This window comes from Polypterus senegalus, chromosome 8 (genome assembly GCF_016835505.1).
Source record: "Polypterus senegalus isolate Bchr_013 chromosome 8, ASM1683550v1, whole genome shotgun sequence".
Lineage (NCBI taxonomy): Eukaryota > Metazoa > Chordata > Cladistia > Polypteriformes > Polypteridae > Polypterus > Polypterus senegalus.
The window spans coordinates 47,837,027-47,857,008 of NC_053161.1; the positions used below are offsets into that span (position 1 = coordinate 47,837,027).

At 36.7% G+C, this 19,982-nt stretch overlaps 1 protein-coding gene across 2 annotated transcripts in view; it reads right to left on the reverse strand.

The window, feature by feature from the left end:
* Positions 1 to 274: 274 nt before the first annotated feature.
* The window catches only part of zbed4 (zinc finger, BED-type containing 4), a 33,926-nt gene continuing 14,218 nt past the window's right edge, over positions 275 to 19,982 (reverse strand). For both annotated transcript variants that reach the window (XM_039761069.1, XM_039761070.1), the window contains exon 2: positions 275 to 5,567. In XM_039761069.1, the coding sequence (XP_039617003.1) occupies positions 1,413 to 5,303 (3,891 nt within the window). In that variant the 5' untranslated portion in view covers positions 5,304 to 5,567 and the 3' untranslated portion in view covers positions 275 to 1,412. The remainder of the gene's footprint in view (positions 5,568 to 19,982) is intronic.

Genomic DNA, 19,982 nt, shown 5'->3' on the forward strand with positions numbered 1-19,982 from the left:
TTCAGGTTAAATATTTTAAAGAATGCACTAAATATTAAATACTCATAAAGAATCACCATTATTACAGCTCTAAAAGATTTTGAAATCATAAAAATGATATACATTAGAACAGTAATAAAAGGCTGGTACACTCCTTCAGCATGTGAGTAACTGCTTAAATAATGTATGCTTAAGTAATCCACATTTTGGTCATAAACAGCACCAAAAAAATATATATGTTCCTGGAAAAAATATTTAATGTAAAATAAGCCGTTTCATGTTAAAGTAAACCATATTGTTTTTGTAATAACCATTTAATAATTTACCTTGTTACAAAAGTGAACTTCTGTTCAAGTCATTCCAAGTTGTTAAGCAGTGCTCCATAAAGAAAATTATACAGTACAACAAACAAAACTGAAAATATTACACTGACCAAATTAGTTTAAAATCTCTGTGACAACCATTTGTACCAAAAATATACATCAGTAAACCAATGCACAAGTGTCAATTTTTAACTTTTAATTTCTTAATTTACGGTAATACATTTTTCCAAGGAAGTTTGCCATCTCAGTGGTTGAGGACAATAGTATTGCTAAAGATTGTTACAATGTCAAAATTCATTAGGCTATTGCTAGGAAAAAATAGAAACTAAGAGTAAAATGATGAAAATTTAGCATAGATAATTCAATGCAAGAGCCAAGTGCAAATTCACTGTACACATTGAAGAAAAAGGTTTTATTTACAATATCCCACAATCAATCTGAATGTTTACACATAATTTTCAAATTCTAGATGGCAATGGAGATTTATATATGCAAATTATATATTCACTAGAAAGTGACCCATAATTTAACCCTCAGAAGTAAAATGTAGCATCATACAAACAATTTGTGCTCTAGAGATAAAAGGATCATCTGAACATACCAATTTACTGTTTATACAGTACTGCTATACAACTGTTAAGTACAAATGTTTCAGTATTAAAAACGAAACCATTCATCTAATTTAAACAACAGTACCATGAGCCACATATTTTCCACATTGAACAAATAAAATAAGCTTACATTATTATAGTTTTTACACCTTTTAGTCACAGCATTTCCGTTAAGGGCTGCATATAAGTTTATTCTTCAAGATTCTTGTGTAGCATCTACCAAATACAGTACATAATCACTTATATTCTTCAACTCTACCTTGAGCACATTTCTTAAATATATACAGCACTCTGACCTGTAGAATAAATTTTGCATAAGGCACAAGTAGAATTTCTTTATTTTACAATACCAAAATATAAAATTGACACAAAATATACAGCAATGAGCACTCATCCATTCTTGAGAAGTCCCTTCTCCATTATAAACATACATTACCTAACTCCAGTTGTCAAGTGTCTTTAAATCAGTAGTTTAAATATTATCCTGCATTTTTTTTTTTCAATATTGAAAATATATTAGAGGAAGATTAACCTTTAAAAAGATAAGCATTTCTATGTTTTCCAACATTGGTCTGAACTGGCTTAAATTGCAAGTTTTACTAGCTGTACTAAACAGTGTTTCAGCCGGAATTATGCTAGGGGGGCAGCCAACGTATCTAACTGCTACTTTGGCAAGATCTGGCCAGATGAATTTCTTTAGATTCCAGTAATCAAGAGGGTCACAGCTTTGATCTACAATGTCTTCTTCCAGATATTCTAGAACAGTTAATTCTGATGACTTTGGTCTTTCGTCTTGTTTAATTTTATTCCTGATATCATCCATGAGTGCCCAGAGGTTATCTTTGCTACTAAGAGCACTGTTATTTGAGACTGTGACCTCCCCACACCCATTTGAAACCACAGTCTTTCTTTCATTTGAGGTAGTATGTAATACTTCTATTTCTCGTACAAGGTCTTGCTTATACTGCTCTGCTTCATCTTCTGTAAACAATGACGTTTTATAGCGTGGATCGAGCATAGTGGCCCATATAAATCGGGGGTCATGGAGCATTGAGGACATTCGGTTTACCATTGCATCTTTCAATGACTTCAGCATGTTGTCAATACCCATGGTTTCATCAAACAGCATATCTATTTTCCGATTTAATATGTGAATTAAGGGAATAACTTGCCCAAGGGTAGCTGTTCTGTTACTCATCTCCTGACAAGCCACCTCAAATGGCTTTAAAGCATGGCACACTGACTGCATAACCTCCCACTGATCACAACTGATCAATTCTCTAAAGCTGCACTCAATAGACATTTCATCTATGGCTTTTTTTTGTTCAACTAAACGTTCAAGCATATATAATGAAGTATTCCACTTGGACGGAACATCCTGCACCAGCTGATTTTCAGGTAGATTGTATGCTTTTTGTAGTTCTCCCAATTTCTGTTTTGCTTTTGCTGAACGGTGCACTCGCTCACAAATTTTCCGTGCTATACTCAGCAAGTTCTGAACCATTCTTTGACTTTTTATGGCTTCATTTACGATGAGATCAATCGTGTGACCAAAACATTGGACGCTTGCTTGTTCACTATCATCAAGAATATTTGCAATGCTTTGATTATCAGTTACAGTAAAACCAATTTTAAGACCAGAAGAAATTATCCATGTATCCCACAAGTACTCCAGCTGTTTTTGTATATTTGCTATGTTGTAATCACAGTCTATCTGGGAAACATTGAGCAGAGCAGAGCAATGGAAGTCTTGCCCAGGAGGCCGAACAGATGATTCGTATGTAACCCAGTGAGCAGTGAGAGTTAAGTACTCCCGTGTTTGGTTGCTTACCCATATTCCAGCAGTGAAATGGACTATGCCACTTTCAGCTTCTTTCAGATGTGAAACAATCACTTCTTTTACTCTCTCATACATTTCTGGTATAGCTGTACTTGAGAAGAAGTTTGCTGAAGGTAAAGTGTACTGTGGCTGAAGGAATTCCAACAATCTGTTAAAGCCTATATTTTCCACAACTGAAGATGGCTGAAGGTCCAATGCCAGCATTTCAGCAACAAGTTTAGTAATTTTTTTGGCAACTGGAAGATATTCATATCTTTCATTGCTGTCTTCATAAGTAGATGTTTCCATAGCTTCAACCTTGTCTTGCATATCTGATAAGACAACTCCTGGAACACTGTTGCTATTTTCAAGCACATTTCCATGAAATCTCTGCATGTGCCTGAACAAGCAACTTGTACCTAGGTTCGTAGTTTTCTTGCCTCTGCTAATTGTGCGGCTACAATGTAAGCAGACCACTTTTGTAGGATCTGCTGGGCAAATTGAAAAATGATTCCATAATTTTGAGGTTTTTTTGCTAATGACAGTAGGTATGTGGGCTTTGTCCTCCTCAATTAAACGGGAGTTCTCTGTCATTTTAGAAGATAAAGCTTCTGCAGCAGCCAATGTGGCATAAGGTGAACGAGGAGATGAGGACACCCTTTCATATGAGCTCTTCTGGTGCTTAAGAACATTAGGGTGACGTCTCATAAGGTGTCTCATCAAACAACTTGTGCCAAAATCGCCTCTTTTTCCCCTGCTTATAACACAAGGACAATATCTACATAAAGCTTTAAGACGATCAACAGGAGAAACAATAAAATGATGCCAAACTTCTGACTTTACTCTCTTCATTATTTTTTTATTTTGTTGGAAAACTGAACTTTGGTCCTCATTGATACTTGGACCTTCAGACATTTCATCAGGCGATGAAGTCATAGAAATGTCTTTCTCACTTGTTCCTTCTGGAGAAGACAGTGCTGCTCCTGTCATGTCAACTGATGCTTGACTGCAGGACAACTGGTAAGAGAGGTCATCAAGATCCTCCTTAACATTCTCAATTTCACTGATGCTTTTAAGAGGCTCATCTGTTGCTCTTTCAGGGGAGGTATATGGTATACATGGAGAATCTTTTTTGAATTTGGAATCACCAACATCCTGAAGCTGGTAAGAGGAGAGTAAGGTAGGAGGTGTTGTGTAAGGTGGTGGGATACTTGAACCATTTCCATTTTCTTCTGTCACAATGTCACGGTGAGCCCTCCACATGTGTCTTATGAGACAACTTGTTCCCAGATCTTTTCCATTTTTCCCACGGCTGAATTCATTTGTACAGTGTATACAGACAGCTTTGGAGCTGTCTATGGGAGATAAATAAAAATGCTTCCAGACGGCTGATCTTCTCCTTGAGTTGGAATTTTTAGGAGTTGCTATCATGCGATCAGACACAGTCTCCGTAACATCCTCATTACTGTTGTTACCTGGATGGGGGGAAGACACCATGTTAGTCTCCTCTTTGGCACATTTATCCGATTTTGGTGTCACAGAATACAGATCCTTATTTGCAGCCTCATCCATATTATGAACAGGTGAAGATAACATGGAAGTACTTTTCTGAGATGCAGTAGCAGAGGTTAATTCACCATTATTGGATATCTTCACTGAAGGTAATAAAGAAGAGGCAATGGAATTAGATATAGCACTTGATGAGCATTCATTTTCCTGTAGCAAGACTGTAGGATGAGCCCTGCGCACATGTCTCATCAGGCAACTTGTGCTAAGATCCTTCTCATTTTTACCCCGGCTAAATTCTTTCATACAGTACATACAGATTGCTTTGGTACTATCTCGTGGAGATATAAAAAAATGATTCCACGCAGGAGACTTTTTCCTTGGGCTAACAGTACTTCTCATTGAGGATAAAAGACTTTGTGTTACTGCGTCCATTGCTACATCATAAAGTGTACTTGTGTAACCTGTCAGCATATTCCCAAATTCTTCAGTCTCTGGAGTAACATAATGGCCAGATGAACACACAAATGCTGGATTCTGTTCATCACTGCAATCATTGGTAACATTTTCTGGATCTTCCTTGATATAAAGGTGTTTGTTTACATCTTCTGATGCTTCTGCCAACATTTTTTTCCCAACAGAACTCTTATGTGGAAAAACTGGTTTCTCATCATCCTGTACAGGAGGGCCATCTCGTTCGATGTCTGGCGAGGAGTTTACAGAATTCTCTTTCTTGCATATCCTTTCAGAGGAATGCAAAGCGTCTGTGTGTAATTCTAACCTGGTCTGATCAGAAACCAACTGAGTGGTCATTCCACCTCTTAGCTGCTCAGATGAGGAAATCACTGAAGTCTCTTTAGCCAGTACTACTGAAACTGGCTTTACTTTCATGGCTATACCACAAACAGACGTAGACGCACCCAATTTACTATACTCATAGTTTTCATCATCTTCTTCCTGTTTAATATGCAAACCTTTTTCTGGAATTTCCAATTCTTCATTGTCTCTTGTGATTTCAATGTTAGCATCCTTACTGTTAAGGGAAAAAATGTCTTCACTATTCATTGCAGAAAAAATTGAATATTAATTGAAATCAAAAACTGTCCTTTTGTATATAAAAAAAAAAGGTCAAGATCTTTTACTGTAACTCAGAGTCATGTGTCCTGATTTTGGTAGCAACTCAGGATTGTTCAAACTTAAGGAAAATGCATCACATTATCTTGCTTTGAACTTTCTGTTAAAGCTTGACATTGTATTGTCCTGCTTGCATTAGGATTGGGCCATTATCTCTTGCTCTCTTCTATTTGTCCAAAATGATCTTCAGAATACCTTAAAAAAAAAATGGAATTTTAACATGCACAATTAAAAATGGCTAAATCACATAACTCCATAAAATTCAATATACAAAGGAAGTCACCAAGATGTTGAATTGAATAATCTCTAATATACAGGTGCTGGTCATAAACTTAGAATATCATGACAAAGTTGATTTATTTCAGTAATTCTGTTCAAAAAGTGAAACTGGTATATTAGATTCATTCATTACACACAGACCGATGTATTTCAAATGTTTATTTCTTTTAATTTTGATGATTATAACTGACAACTAATGAAATTCCCAAATTCAGTATCTCGTAAAATTAGAATATTGTGAAAAGGTTCAATATTGAAGACACCTGGTGCCACACTCTAATCAACTAATTAACTCAAAACACCTGCAAAAGCCTTTAAATGGTCTCTCAGTCTAGTTCTTAGGCTATACAATCATGGGGAAGACTGCCGACTTGACAGTTGTCCAAAAGACGACCATTGACACCTTGCACAAGGAGGGCAAGACACAAACGGTCATTGCTAAAGAGGCTGGCTGTTCACAGAGCTCTGTGTCCAAACACATTAATAGAGAGGCGAAGGGAAGGACAAGATGTGGTAGAAAAAAGTGTACAAGCAATAGGGATAACCGCACCCTGGAGAGGATTGTGAAACAAAACTGTGGCGGAGATTCACAAGGAGTGGACTACAGCTGGGGTCAGTGCTTCAAGAACCACCAAGCACAGACGTATGCAAGACATGGGTTTCAGCTGTCGCATTCCTTGTGTCAAGCCACTCTTGAACAAGAGACAGCGTCAGAAGCGTCTCGCCTGGGCTAAAGACAAAACTGCTGCTGAGTGGTCCAAAGTTATGTTCTCTAATGAAAGTAAATTTTGCATTTCCTTTGGAAATCAAGGTCCCAGAATCTGAAAGAAGAGAGGAGAGGCACAGAATCCATGTTGCTTGAGGTCCAGTGTAAAGTTTCCACAGTCAGTGATGGTTTGGGGTGCAATGTCATCTGCTGGTGTTGGTCCATTGTGTTTTCTGAGGTCCAAGGTCAACGCAGCCGTCTACCAGGAAGTTTTAGAGCACTTCATGCTTCCTGCTGCTGACGAACTTTATGGAGATGCAGAATTCATTTTCCAACAGGACCAGCACAGTGCCAAAGCTACCAGTACCTGGTTTAAGGACCATGGTATCCCTGTTCTTGATTGGCCAGCAAACTTGCTGGACCTTAACCCCATAGAAAATCTATTTGGTATTGTGAAGAGGAAGATGCAATACGCCAGACCCAACAATTCACAAGAGCTGAAGGCCACTATCAGAGCAACATGGGCTCTCATAACACCTGAGCAGTGTCACAGACTGATCGACTCCATGCCACGCCGCATTGCTGCAGTAATCCAGGCCATAGGAGCCTCAACTAAATATTGAGTGCTGTACATGCTCATACTTTTCATGTTTATTCCTTTCAGTTGGCCAACATTTCTAAAAATCCTTTTTTTTTTTGCATTGGTCTTAATTGATACAGTGATCCCTCGCTATATCGCGCTTCGACTTTCGTGGCTTCACTCCATCGCGGATTTTAAATGTAAGCATATCTAAATATATATCACGGATTTTTCGCTGGTTCGCGGATATCTGTGGACAATATGTCTTTTAATTTATGGTACATGCTTCTTCAGTTTGTTTGCCCAGTTGATTTCATACAAGGGACGCTATTGGCGGATGGCTTAGAAGCTACCCAATCAGAGCATGTATTACATATTAACTAAAACTCCTCAATGATATACGATATGCTTCCCGCGCGGTGCTTGATTGTTTGCTTTTCTCTATCTCTCTCACTCTCTCTGCCTGACGGAGGGGGTGTGAGCAGAGGGGCTGTTTGCCTAGAGGACATGGACGCTCCTCCACAAAATGCCGCTTTATCGTGCTTCGGCATACTTAAAATCCCAAAAGCACGTATTGATTTTTTGATTGTTTGCTTTTCTCTCGCTCTCTCTCTCTGACGTTCTCTGCTCCTGACACGCATTCTTTGAAGAGGAAGATATGTTTGCATTCTTTTAATTGTGAGAAAGAACTGTCATCTCTGTCTTGTCATGGAGCACAGTTTAAACTTTTGACTAAAGGGTGTTATTTCATGCCTAGAGGGCTCTAATAATGTTAACAGTGTGGGAGGGCTTAAACTATATAAAAAATAACCATACAAACATATGGTTTCTACTTTGCGGATTTTCATCTATCGCGGGGGGTTCTGGAACGCAACCCCTGTGATCGAGGAGGGATTACTGTATTCAAATTTTCCAAGATACTGAATTTGGGACTTTCATTAGTTGTCAGTTATAATCATCAAAATTAAAAGAAATAAACATTTGAAATACATCAGTCTGTGTGTAATGAATGAATAGAATATACAAGTTTCACTTTTTAAATGGAACTACTGAAATAAATCAACTTTGTCATGATATTCTAATTTTATGACCAGCACCTGTAAATACAGTATATTAAATGAAGACAGCACAGAGGTAAAGCCTGCAATTGCTTAATACTCACCACTGTGAGCCAGTTCCCCTGCGAATAGGTGAAGGCTTTTACACATACTTTTGAATTATGACACCTCAGATTAGTTAGTGGTGATATTTTTAAATATAATCAAAGAAAACTGGAAAAAGGACATTCAACATGTGTTAAAGATCGTCTTAACAAAGGTTTTTGTTCAAATCTGTACAGACTGGTGAACAAAGTGAAATTAACCCAACAGCTGCAGAGGGGGCACCAAAAGTATTACCATACTAGCAGGTGGACAGTTTTGGTATATATTTAAAACAAACAGATTAAACCTGCTATCTAGAGATTAAAACATGATGGCAAAAGGCATTCTTGGTGATAGAAATGATTTGTCTAATAATATTTGAAGGAGTGACATTTATTGGCTTATTTACATATCTGTCTGGTGGCTAGGCTATGTTCAGTAACAAATAAATCCTTATGAGACTTAACACACTAACATCTCTGAGTTAAGCAAGCACAATGCAATGACTACCCCTTTCAGGGTTTGTTCCTGCCAGAACAGACTTCATCCATCAAGACTCTCAACTGGAGAGTATTTTGTTAGTTTGACTGTTGCACCAGAGAGTGGCGAGGTATTGCACACTCATTAACACATGCAGGTAAGAATTTCACTGTACTCTGTACACATGACAATAATGCCACTGTAAAACATAGAATATACTTCATGCAAACAGTGTTGTTACCAATAACTACACATTTATGCATTTAAACATATGAAACCACAAAAACATTTTCAGGCTGTCAGCTTAATTGGTGTCTACTTTGCTCCTTTTGTGCTCAAAAATGTTTAAAAAAAAAAGTCTGTGCCGGATCAATCATTTAAATCCACAGTGTTTGTACCCAATCAATATCTTTCACTAATCAGCCGAGAAGTAATACTGAAAATTCTGGGGGGAGTGGTGATATTTAGAATGACATGAAGCTGTTCCAGTTACCTAGGTGGAACTTTACTTTCACTTTCAGTCCCAATAAATGCTGTAGTAACAACTAATACAACACATACTTAAACTTAACATTATAAAATCTAATTCTTTATTAAATTAACTGATGCTATCAATAAAATGATCAGATCTTTGACCTTTAACATTCACCTACTTTACTAGATTTAATGTAATCGTGCAATCTGATGTGTGGTGGAGGACAGAAACACAAACAAGCAACACTTGATGGTCTTTGAAACAACTGTTTATTAGTCTGGTTTATGTCAGAAAATAGCTAACTCCCACTGTCTGGAAAAAACAGTGGAAAAAGTCAATGTGCCGCTAAAGGAAGACAGTGTAAAAAAAAACAAAAACCGGTGCATGCAGTGTGTCAGGTCTCAGATAAAGAAGAAGACGAGCTGTTTATTGATGCAGTAAGAAACAAATCGATGAATGAAACCAGTTATCTTTACAACGATTGACAAACACGGAATGTAACTTGAACACAACACATCCTACAAATACGAACCTGATTGAAAGAAATAATGATAATTTATTCGCCATCAATGATTGTTTTGGTAAAGCCATACTCAGTGTATTCATTAGATGAACGGTAAAAAAGTAAGAGCGAGGGGAGGATGACTTATTGAGGCACGCAGGCAAAACCACAATAGCACGCGGGCTCGATGTACTGTAGTGCGCGTCAACTCGATCTGAATTGCGCGATCACATTCGAAAAAATATATCTTTTCAAGTTCTATTTAGTCCATATGTGTCAAACTCAAGGGCGCGGGCCACATCCGCCCAGCTGTAATTATATCCGCCCGAGATCATTTTATACACTGTATTATTGTTATTAATGGCCCGGGTATATGAAGCGTTGGTAACACAATAAACTACAGATCCCATAATGCAGCGCTTCAGCTGCCTTGCCGAGCACTTACCGCGTTAATCAAGTCTAGCTTATGATGCTGCAAGTTATTGCGAAGCTAATCCACATGATGTCGAAGAGAAAAGTTGATTCTGAAAACAGAGCCTTTAAAAAACGATGGGAGGCTGAGTATATGTTTACTGAACCCGTGTGTCTCATTTGTGGAGCTAATGTGGCTGTAATTACAGAATTTAATCTAAGACGGCACTATGAGACAAAACATCAAGATAGCCTTAAAGACATGAATGCGATGCAGAAGATGCAGAAAGCAGAAGAGTTAAAGAAGAATCTGACACTTCAGCAGACGTTTTTACCCGTGCAAAATCACAAAGTGATTTCAAGTGAAGCTACTTTTATGGGAGACACAAATGCACCAGTGCAACTTGCCCCACTTTCCCTGTTGCCAAGTGATGTTGAACCAAGTCGGCACAACGGTGTTCCCAAATACGCACTTTGCTGATAAACTGAGCGCACTGCGCACTGAGTTCGCACGGCGCTTTGGTGACTTTGAAGAACAAAAAAAGAATTTTGAGTTGTTTCGCAACCCATTTGCCGTCGATGTGGAAACTGCACCTGTGCAGATTCAGATGGAGGTGATTGAGCTGCAGTGTAATGGCACACTGAAGGCAAAGTACGATACTGCAGGGCCCACATAGTTTATTCACTCCATTCCCGCAAAAATGCTCCAGCTCCGTCTACATGCGGCTCGAACCTTGTGCATGTTTGGTAGCACATATCTGTGTGAGAAGCTCTTCTCAGTCATGAAGACTAACAAAACAGCACACAGGAGTCGCCTCACTGATGAGCACCCGCAGTCCATCCTGAGAATCTCCACAACACAGAACCTCACACCAAACAGAAACAAACATGTTGACAAAAAAAGATGCCAGGCGTCCAGCTCTGATAAAATGACATAAGAGCAAAGACAACTGAATGATTTGATTTGTTATTGCTGAAAAGAACAAATTTTAGTTATATTTGCAGGTTTAGTTATGCACCATGTTCATATTTGAATTTTTATAATTTTGACAGGATATATTTTTATGGAGAGCAAAATCTTTTGGGATATTTAAAATTTAAGTTTATTTTTTATATAAAATTACATAAGAGTAAAGAAATTTTAATGTTTGTTCTTTTAACATTTACTTTATTTCTAACTTGTATAATTTAGACAGGATATATTTTTATGGAGAGCAAAATATTATAAGTTATTTAAGGTTTGAGTTGATTTATTCAGGAATAATATTCCTGTCTGTTTTTATTCATATTTATGTTCAAAAAAGTTAAGTTTTAAAAGTTTTAAAGTTTTAAAAGTTTAGTTTTAGTGTGTTCAATAAATGTTTATCCTGTTTGGCCTGCAACCTAAAGTGTGTTTTGGATTTTGGCCCCCTGTGCAATGGAGTTTGACACCCCTGATTTAGTCGACACAAATATTTTTGGTTGGAATATTATTATTTCTTGATGGATTCTGCCACTTCAGCAACAGTTATATATATATATATGTGTGTGTGTGTGTGTGTATATGTAGATATGCATGTATATGTATATATATGTTTATATATATATATATATATATATATATATATATATATATATATATATATATATATATATATATGTGTGTGTATGTATGTATATGTAGGTGTATATATGTAGATATATATGTATGTATTTATGTGTGTGCGTATATATATATATATATATATATATATGTTTATATGTGTTATATATGACAGCAACACTCATCAGTCACAACAGTGACAAAACAATTACATTGACAATCATGTTACGTTATTTTCAAAATGTTTCCTTTTCTTTTTCATTACTTCTTTAACACACTACTTCTCTGCTGCGAAGCGCGGGTATTTTGCTAGTTAATGTATATTGATCAATCGTCCTTAGGGGAACAGTGTAGGAATGAATAGAAATTGTGAAATTAGTTATGTACATAGGCTGAGTTGGTCAAGAATTATAAAGTATCATATCTAAAGTTACGAAGAAAAAAATAACCAAAGGAAAGAAATTATGCACTATGTTGCTTCCAAGTGATCAGTTTTATTTAAAAATATTGTTATGCTAGGCTAAATGGTGGAACAGTGGTTTGTGTTCCTGGCTCATACCTTTCAAAGTTTGAATCTCATGGCCTACTAGGATAGGCCTTCTCCCCTCATGCCGATGAACTGGATTAAATGGTTTTGAGAATCTAGGCAGATGTTCATCTATGTAGACTAGTGTTTCCCAACCTTGGTCCTGGGGGCACACTGTGGCTGCAGATTTTTGTTCCAACCAGCTTCTTTTTTTAATTGGACTCCTGGGCTAATTAAGTGATGTGTTATTTTCCAGGTTCTGTGTTTTGGGAACAATATAGAAATAAGAAAACTAAGCTTGGTAAATTATATATATATATATATATATATGTATATGAACCAAGCAGTTATATGGGAATAATCTATTTTTTTCTGTTTAACAGTATTTTTATCTTGATTTTCATTCTACTTTCTAGGTGTTCTAATTGTTTAATTAATCCATTATTTACTAATTAGTGGGTCTGATGCTAAAGTAGTTGCTGCCTTCCATGATTCAGTGTTGCATGCCAGCGTGTCTGCTCTGCTCATTTTTAATTGTCATTAATATGATACAATGAAGGGCAAAATATAACGAAATCAATAAAAGAGAGTTAAGCATTTAAATCTATAGCAAAAGCAGAAATATTTCTAAATATCTTATAAATGTAAAAATCACGCAGCTGTCCTTTTCTGAATGTAGAATAAAAGAAAAATAGCAGCTAATTAAATGAGATCAATGTTATCAGGTGTTGTCACTGATTAGGAATTTGGTTGGAACAAAAACCTGCAGCCACAGAGGACCCCCAGGACCGAGGTTGGGAAACACTGATGTAGACATTCAAACATTCTATTATATAGTGCCTTTCTGTTGCAAGCAACATTCAATGGGGCTGAATACATTTGGAGTTAATGCATACCTTATATTATTACCATATATACTTGCAGATAAGTTATCCTGTGGATAAGTCAAGACTTGATTTTACTGTATAATTTCTGGCATTTTAACATGTTGGTCGTATGTCAAATGCGGAACACTTACACTATTGGTACAAGGGATTATGGTATGCTCACGCCCACCTGAGAGAGTAACCAAGGAGCACACTGCCGTTCTCTCTATGTGGATACGGCAATACGCTATATCAGTGCATGCTCCTAACCTCTCACTCTCTCTCTATTGTGCCTACATGACCACACAGTAATACCCAAACTATTCCGAAGCAACGTTTGCACTGATTTGTGTTTTTTGTATCTCACACCCTCATACACCTTTATCGTAAGAGCATCCCTTATCTATGATGGAGCATTTCATCAGAAGAAATATGAAGCTGGTTTTAAATTAAAAGTTGTTGAAGTGGCGAAAGAAATTAGTAACTGTGCTGCTGCTGCAACAAAAATTTGATGCATCTGAGAAACTGGTGCGAGATTGGAGGAGGCAAGAAGATGTAAAAAAAATAAATAAATAAAAAATTAAGGGTTGCATTTTTGAAAGGGCGTATAAGTCGGAGTCTGATTTTATGATCTATTTTTTGGGGATTCAAGACCCGACTTATATGTGAGTATATATGGTATATTAAAATTAACTCTGATGGAGAAGCTTTTATTTGTGACACCTCTGCAAGAGAACCACCTCTTTCAAACTTCGCGAACATATGCAGTTTTTTTTAATATCTGGAAAAAAAATTGGAATTAACTTGCTTAAAGATCTTTATATAGACAACGTCTTTGCATCCTATGAACAATTACATTCCAAATTTAACTTTCCAGCTACACATTTCTTTCTCACATTTCTTTCACTATCTTCAAATTAGGAACTTTGTTAAACCAAACCTTCCGATTTTCCTCATCTTGCACCCTCATCCATGCTGGAAAAAATATTGCTCAATCTCAAGGACTCAGACACCATCTCTGCTATATATAAAATCATTTTACAGTCCCTCCCTTTCGGGGATCTAGGAGGACACTGGGAGAAAGATCTCTCAATTAATATATCAGAAAAGGAGTGGAAAGTAGCAATGCAGAGAATTCACTTGAGCTCCATATGCGCAAAGCATACAATTATACAGCTCACATTTATATATCGAACACATCTGTCTCATCTAGGGCTCTCCAGAATGTTTCCAGGGTATGATTCAACCTGCGAGCGCTGTGGTCGAGTCCCAGCCTCACTGGGTCACATGTTCTGGGCCTGCACCAAATTAACATCATTCTGGAGCAAAATTTTTAATTACCTTTCGGACGGCCTTGGTCTCTCAGTCCCTCCTAGCCCATTGGCAGCTGTGTTTTGTGTTCTTCCAGATTGGTTTAGAGTAGAGAGGGACAGACAGACTGTGATTGCATTCACTACACTTTTGGCACGCAAACTTATTCTGCTAAACTGGAAGAACCCAAACTCTCCTCTTTTAAGTCAGTGGGAAACCAATGTTTTATACTATTTCAAATTGGAAAAAATAAAATACTCAGTTAGAGGATCTGTACAGACGTTTTTCAAAACATGGCAGGATCTAATCAGTAATATTTTAAAATAAGCTCTTAAAGCACAGAGGAAGCAATTATTTTTGTATTTCTTTGTCTTCTGCATTCATCTCTATTGGCTTATCAAACTTATTAATTTAGGTATGTTTACAAGCCTTAAATTTTACACCGTTTGCCTTGCTCTCTCTCTCAGGGGTGGGGGTCGACTTGTTCTTAGCTCAATTTTACTTTTTGTAAAAATTTACTGATTTATATGGAATGAGTGCAATAAAATTAATAAAACTTCAAAAAAAAAATAACTCTGATGGCAGCCATGGTAAGTTGGTGCTCTGTTTTTGTTTGTCTCTTTGTGTTAAATTTATTGTCACCACGCAAAGTCATACAATACATACATGGGTACAGCTTCTGAATATTGGCTGCAGTGTGCCACCTGATGCGACTCCAGCCCTTATAAATACACATCGTGGATCTTACAACTTTGTTGATCACAGGTGCTCATGTAGCCTGACAGCGGTGGACCAGGAGGCAGAAGAGCTGGTGTCCTGGTTCAATTCAGAAAGCAAGTGAATCTCCACGATAGTGTATAGATCTGGATGGTGTATGTGCCCAAAAAAGAAGTCTAAGTGCATTCTCATACCATTGCTCATGTACTGAAGTGTCAGCAGGCATTTTTCGTGGCATTACACATGTACTTTGTCAGCATGCCCTTGTCAATCAAACAGAGGAAGCTCTGCAGTCTACTTGTGACTTTACGCTGTAAGAAGTGCAAGTAAATAAATCAAAGCAAATAACATTCGATCTGGCTTTTATGCAAGTAACATATAAATGTTTCCTCTGTAAAGGCCATCACAAAACATAATCACAAACAGGAGTTTGCACAATACGTTGGTGAGCTCTATAAGCCATGCTGTTTCATTGGAGGACAGGTGTGGGGCAGACTGACTGGCAGGATGACACCAGACCTCGTCCTGCATCGAAACAGTTCCATCTTTCGCCTTTATGCCTGGTGCAGATACGTTGTTCTTGTATGTGCATGGACATTTCTTGCGGGGAGGGCTTCTGTTCTCTTTCTCCAATGTAGAACCCTGGTCCTCATCCGATTTCACCTCTGTTATAGCACGTCTTTATTTGAAAATGCAGTATTAGATCGGAGTGAGTGTGAACGTGACAGAGAATAAAATGAAATAAAAAAAATGCTAACCTTTACAAGTACCATACATTTACACCAGCTGTTACAGACTCAAATCAAATTTATGTTTTTATTGTATAATAATAACAATAAGAGCAGCTCACTACTCAAAACATTTATACTGGGACATGTGAAGACTTGAACCGGCGACCTTTTGAATAGGAGTCAGCCGTTCTTACCGATGTACTACAAAGAAGTCACGACAATACAAAAGTGCATTTATTCTGTTGTGCCTTTTGTGAAAGTGCTTATTTGGTATTTGGACTTCAGTCTTCACACATTATACACTTCCTGTCAAAATTTTGTCGTTAGTACTAAAACATGAAAAAATTTGTCTTTTAGGTATATATGTTCAACAGTCACGCTATACTTACATAAATCTTTGTATACACGGAACACATATGAAATGCATTTTTCAGCCTATACAGCTCTAGGTACCCGATTCCCTGATAAACAGACTTGAGCTGGGAAAAGGTTTTTGCAGTTTCTGCGGCGGTGGAAGGATGGGATAGCAGGCTGCTTGCTGTTTGGGCTTTCGACACATTTACAAGACAAAAGACGCTGAATGGAGAGGTGCAAGTGGATTTAAGGTAAGTGGATTTAAGGTGGGCCAGATTAACAAGTTTTTTAGTAAGCTTTGGTAATTCAACTGTTAAAAGACAATAGGACTTAAATCTACCTTGTGGTCTCACTGTTACTACTCTACACTACTCTGCTTCTCAGCTTCTCCCTTTATCATCCCTGCAAAAGAAATATGCAGCTTATTCAAAAGGCAATATATTGAAAAGGCTGCAGGCCTGGACCTTATTTCCTCTTCCACACTCAGGCACTGTGCAGTATTTGCAGACGTGTTCAACCAATTTTTGGATCTGTCTGCTATTCCTGTCTGCTTCAAGATCACCACTGTCATTCCAGCTGCAAAAAATCAAAGGTCACAGGCCTAAATGACTACAGACCTCTGTGGTAATGAAGACTTTTTGAAAGTCTTATTCTGAATTACCACAAGAATGCTACAAAAGACTTCCTGGTCTCATTTCAGTTTGCATACAGAGGTAACCAGTCTGTGGATGATACAGTGAATTTAGGTCTGAGCTTTATTAGGGCATACGCAAGGATCCTGCTTGTGGACTTTACGTCTGCTTTCAATACAATCATTACAGAGCTCCTAGATATGAAAGTCACCGAGTTCAATCTGCCATTGGATCACAGACTTTCTTATAAATAGGAAGCAATGTGTGCAGGTGGGCATACAAACATCTGAACCATTAAACCCTAGTACTGGAGCACTACAGAGATGTGTCCTTTCTTCAGTGCCCTTCTCACTATACAAATGACTGTACCTCTGGCAATTTATCTGTCAAACTTCTTAATGATAATGATAACACCAATAGGCCTCATTTCAAACAATGACGAGTCTATATAAAAATCTGACATTGTGGTGCAGGCTTAATAATTTGGACTTTAACATTCAAAAAGCTCAGGAGATAATCATAGATTTCAGGAAACAGTCACCTGCTCACCTATCACTTACTATAAATGATTCAGCCATTTAAATGACAGAATCATTTAAGTCTCTGGGCACTATGCTGTCACAAAACCTTAAATGAGACAATAACATCACTTGCATTATTAACAAAGCCCATCAGAGAATGCTCTTTTTGCATCAGGTGAGGAAATTCAATCTCCCTCAAGCAATACTGGTCCAATTGTACACAGCCATCATCTGGTCCATTCTGACCTCATCTATAACTGTCTAGTTTGGTGCTGCCCCTGTTCAGGCTAAGAACAATCTGCAATGCATCATCAAAGCCTGTGAAGGGATCTTTACTGCACAATGAAGTCCTATATGAGTGCAGGGTGAGGAAGAGGGCTGCAAAGATCACTGTTGATCCGACTCACCCATGGCATCACCCGTTTCAAAGACTTCCCTCCGGCAAACATGTTCATGAGTTGAAAGGTAAAAGCAGTGTTTTTCCATGTGCAGTTATTCTTACTAATCGGTATCTATGTATACCTGAACACTAGACTGCCTGGACATTTTAACTCTGTGTCTTTATTTTGTTGTATTAAACGCATATGCTGCATCATATTTTATCATTATATATTTTTTCGGGATACTCTGAACAGGACTTAAGCCCGATACTGATCACCAATTTCATGTTACTTGATCGACCGATTCCGATAACACTTCAGATTTTTTTTATCCCTTTAAAAAACATTTTACACTAATCTCCTGCAAAACCAGACAAATAGAAGTATATTAAAGTGTATTTTTATAAATAAACTATAGACCATATGTGTTAACTGTTTTATTCTGCAGGCGCATTGTTCAGTGACCATAAAATACTAAAATAAACAAAATTTCCTCAAAATACATAATAAAATATGTACAGAAATATCTGTCCAAATTACATATTGCATAAAAGAAAATTAAATGCATCTCATAACAACAAGCTGTTATTTATATTTTTCTGTAATGTACCATCTGAAACAAGGCTTTATTAAAATCAGTGGTTTTCATCATTCCTCTGAGAGATATAGATAGAGATAGATAGAAATATATATATATATATATATATATATATATATATATATATATATATTTCTATCTATATATCTCTATCTCTACCTCTATATATATATATATATATATATATATATATATATATATATTTACAGAGCTGTAAAAGACTCATTGCAAGTTATCGCAAACGCTTGATTGCAGTTATTGCTGCTAAGGGTGGCCAAACCAGTTATTAGGTTCGGGGCAATTACTTTTTCACACAGGGCCATGTAGGTTTCGATTTTTTCTCCCTAAATAATAAAACCATCATTTAAAAACTGCATTTTGTGTTTACTTGTGTTATATTTGACTAATGGTTAAATGTGTTTGATGATCAGAAACATTTTGTGTGACAAACATGCAAAAGAATAAGAAATCAGGAAGGGGGCAAATAGTTTTTCACACCACTGTATGTATGTATATGTATATATATATATATATATATATATATATAGATAGATATATTACACTGTATATTCTCACACAGTCAATTAATTGATATTACCAATTCAACACTGCTTAAATGTAAATTTATAAGCACTTAAATATTTTAATCATTTTAAATCATTAACTGCACTACAGCTGGACAGCTTTTAGCTGTTAAAATATACATTTACTCTATTTATACTGGCATGTTTTTTTCTTCAGTGTATCAACTGCACATTCCTATTTCTTGAGGTATAAAGTATGGATTACCATTTTAATTATTTTTTACCAAAACTTATGCTATATGATGCACAGCAACAAATAATGAACACAGTACGAATCTTAAAAAAAGTGTATTGTTTACTAAGCCCCAATTTCAAATTCGTCTTTATCTTTTCTTTTTTCAATTAAAAGTGCAAGTTACTGCATTTTAAACAAACACGCTGTCAAAACTCAAGTAATGCCCATTTTAATTCAAAGGACAAAAATAAATATCTGAATTCCGTAAAGAAGCTTTTCTTGCCGTTCGCCCAGTTGAACAGGATGACTTCTCCAAGTACTTTTTTCCAGTTTATTACTCCACTTTCAATGTAAGGCTAATATACCTATCACCTCACATTCACGGATAAAACAAGCTTCCACTTGCAGATCTTTGTTTACATTGCAGGAAGCAGTGCTGCAAAATAAAAATAAAATCAAATAAAGAATTGCGCTGGCTCAACTATCGTAATACCTTGCATAAAGAAGCTCTACAACTAAATTACCGTTGAACTTAGAAAAGCAGGAGCTGAAACTATTGTTTTTTGTAATTGGCCTTTTTACTGATTATCAATCGAGTCTTTTTTTTTTTTTTAACTGAAAAATTGTCTGATTTCGATCTGCTGTCAATCCCTGCATGCTGCACCAATACGATTAATACAAATTCCTGGTTGGCATTAGTTCACCTGGTCAATAAAGTGAATTCTGATTCCGATATTGTGTAGCTTTTTCTTCAACTGAAGCATAAACAAGTTTAATAAGATATTGAGGGCTACAGAGTGAGTGACCCAGAGGTAGTTACTAAACCAACAAACTTGGTATGCTATGGTATGCTATTTTAGTCTAGAAACCTGTGGAAACAGCCATCATAGAGGCAGATTTACTACAAATTCATCAATTTGTTGTTACTAACGCTTGAGGGTATATAACTAAGCACCAGTTTTGCTTTCCCCTCTAATTCTGCCTTACTAACAATGTAACAATTTACCTTTTATCCTACAGTGTATTTGATTTATTAATGTCTTCCATGTTTGTTTATG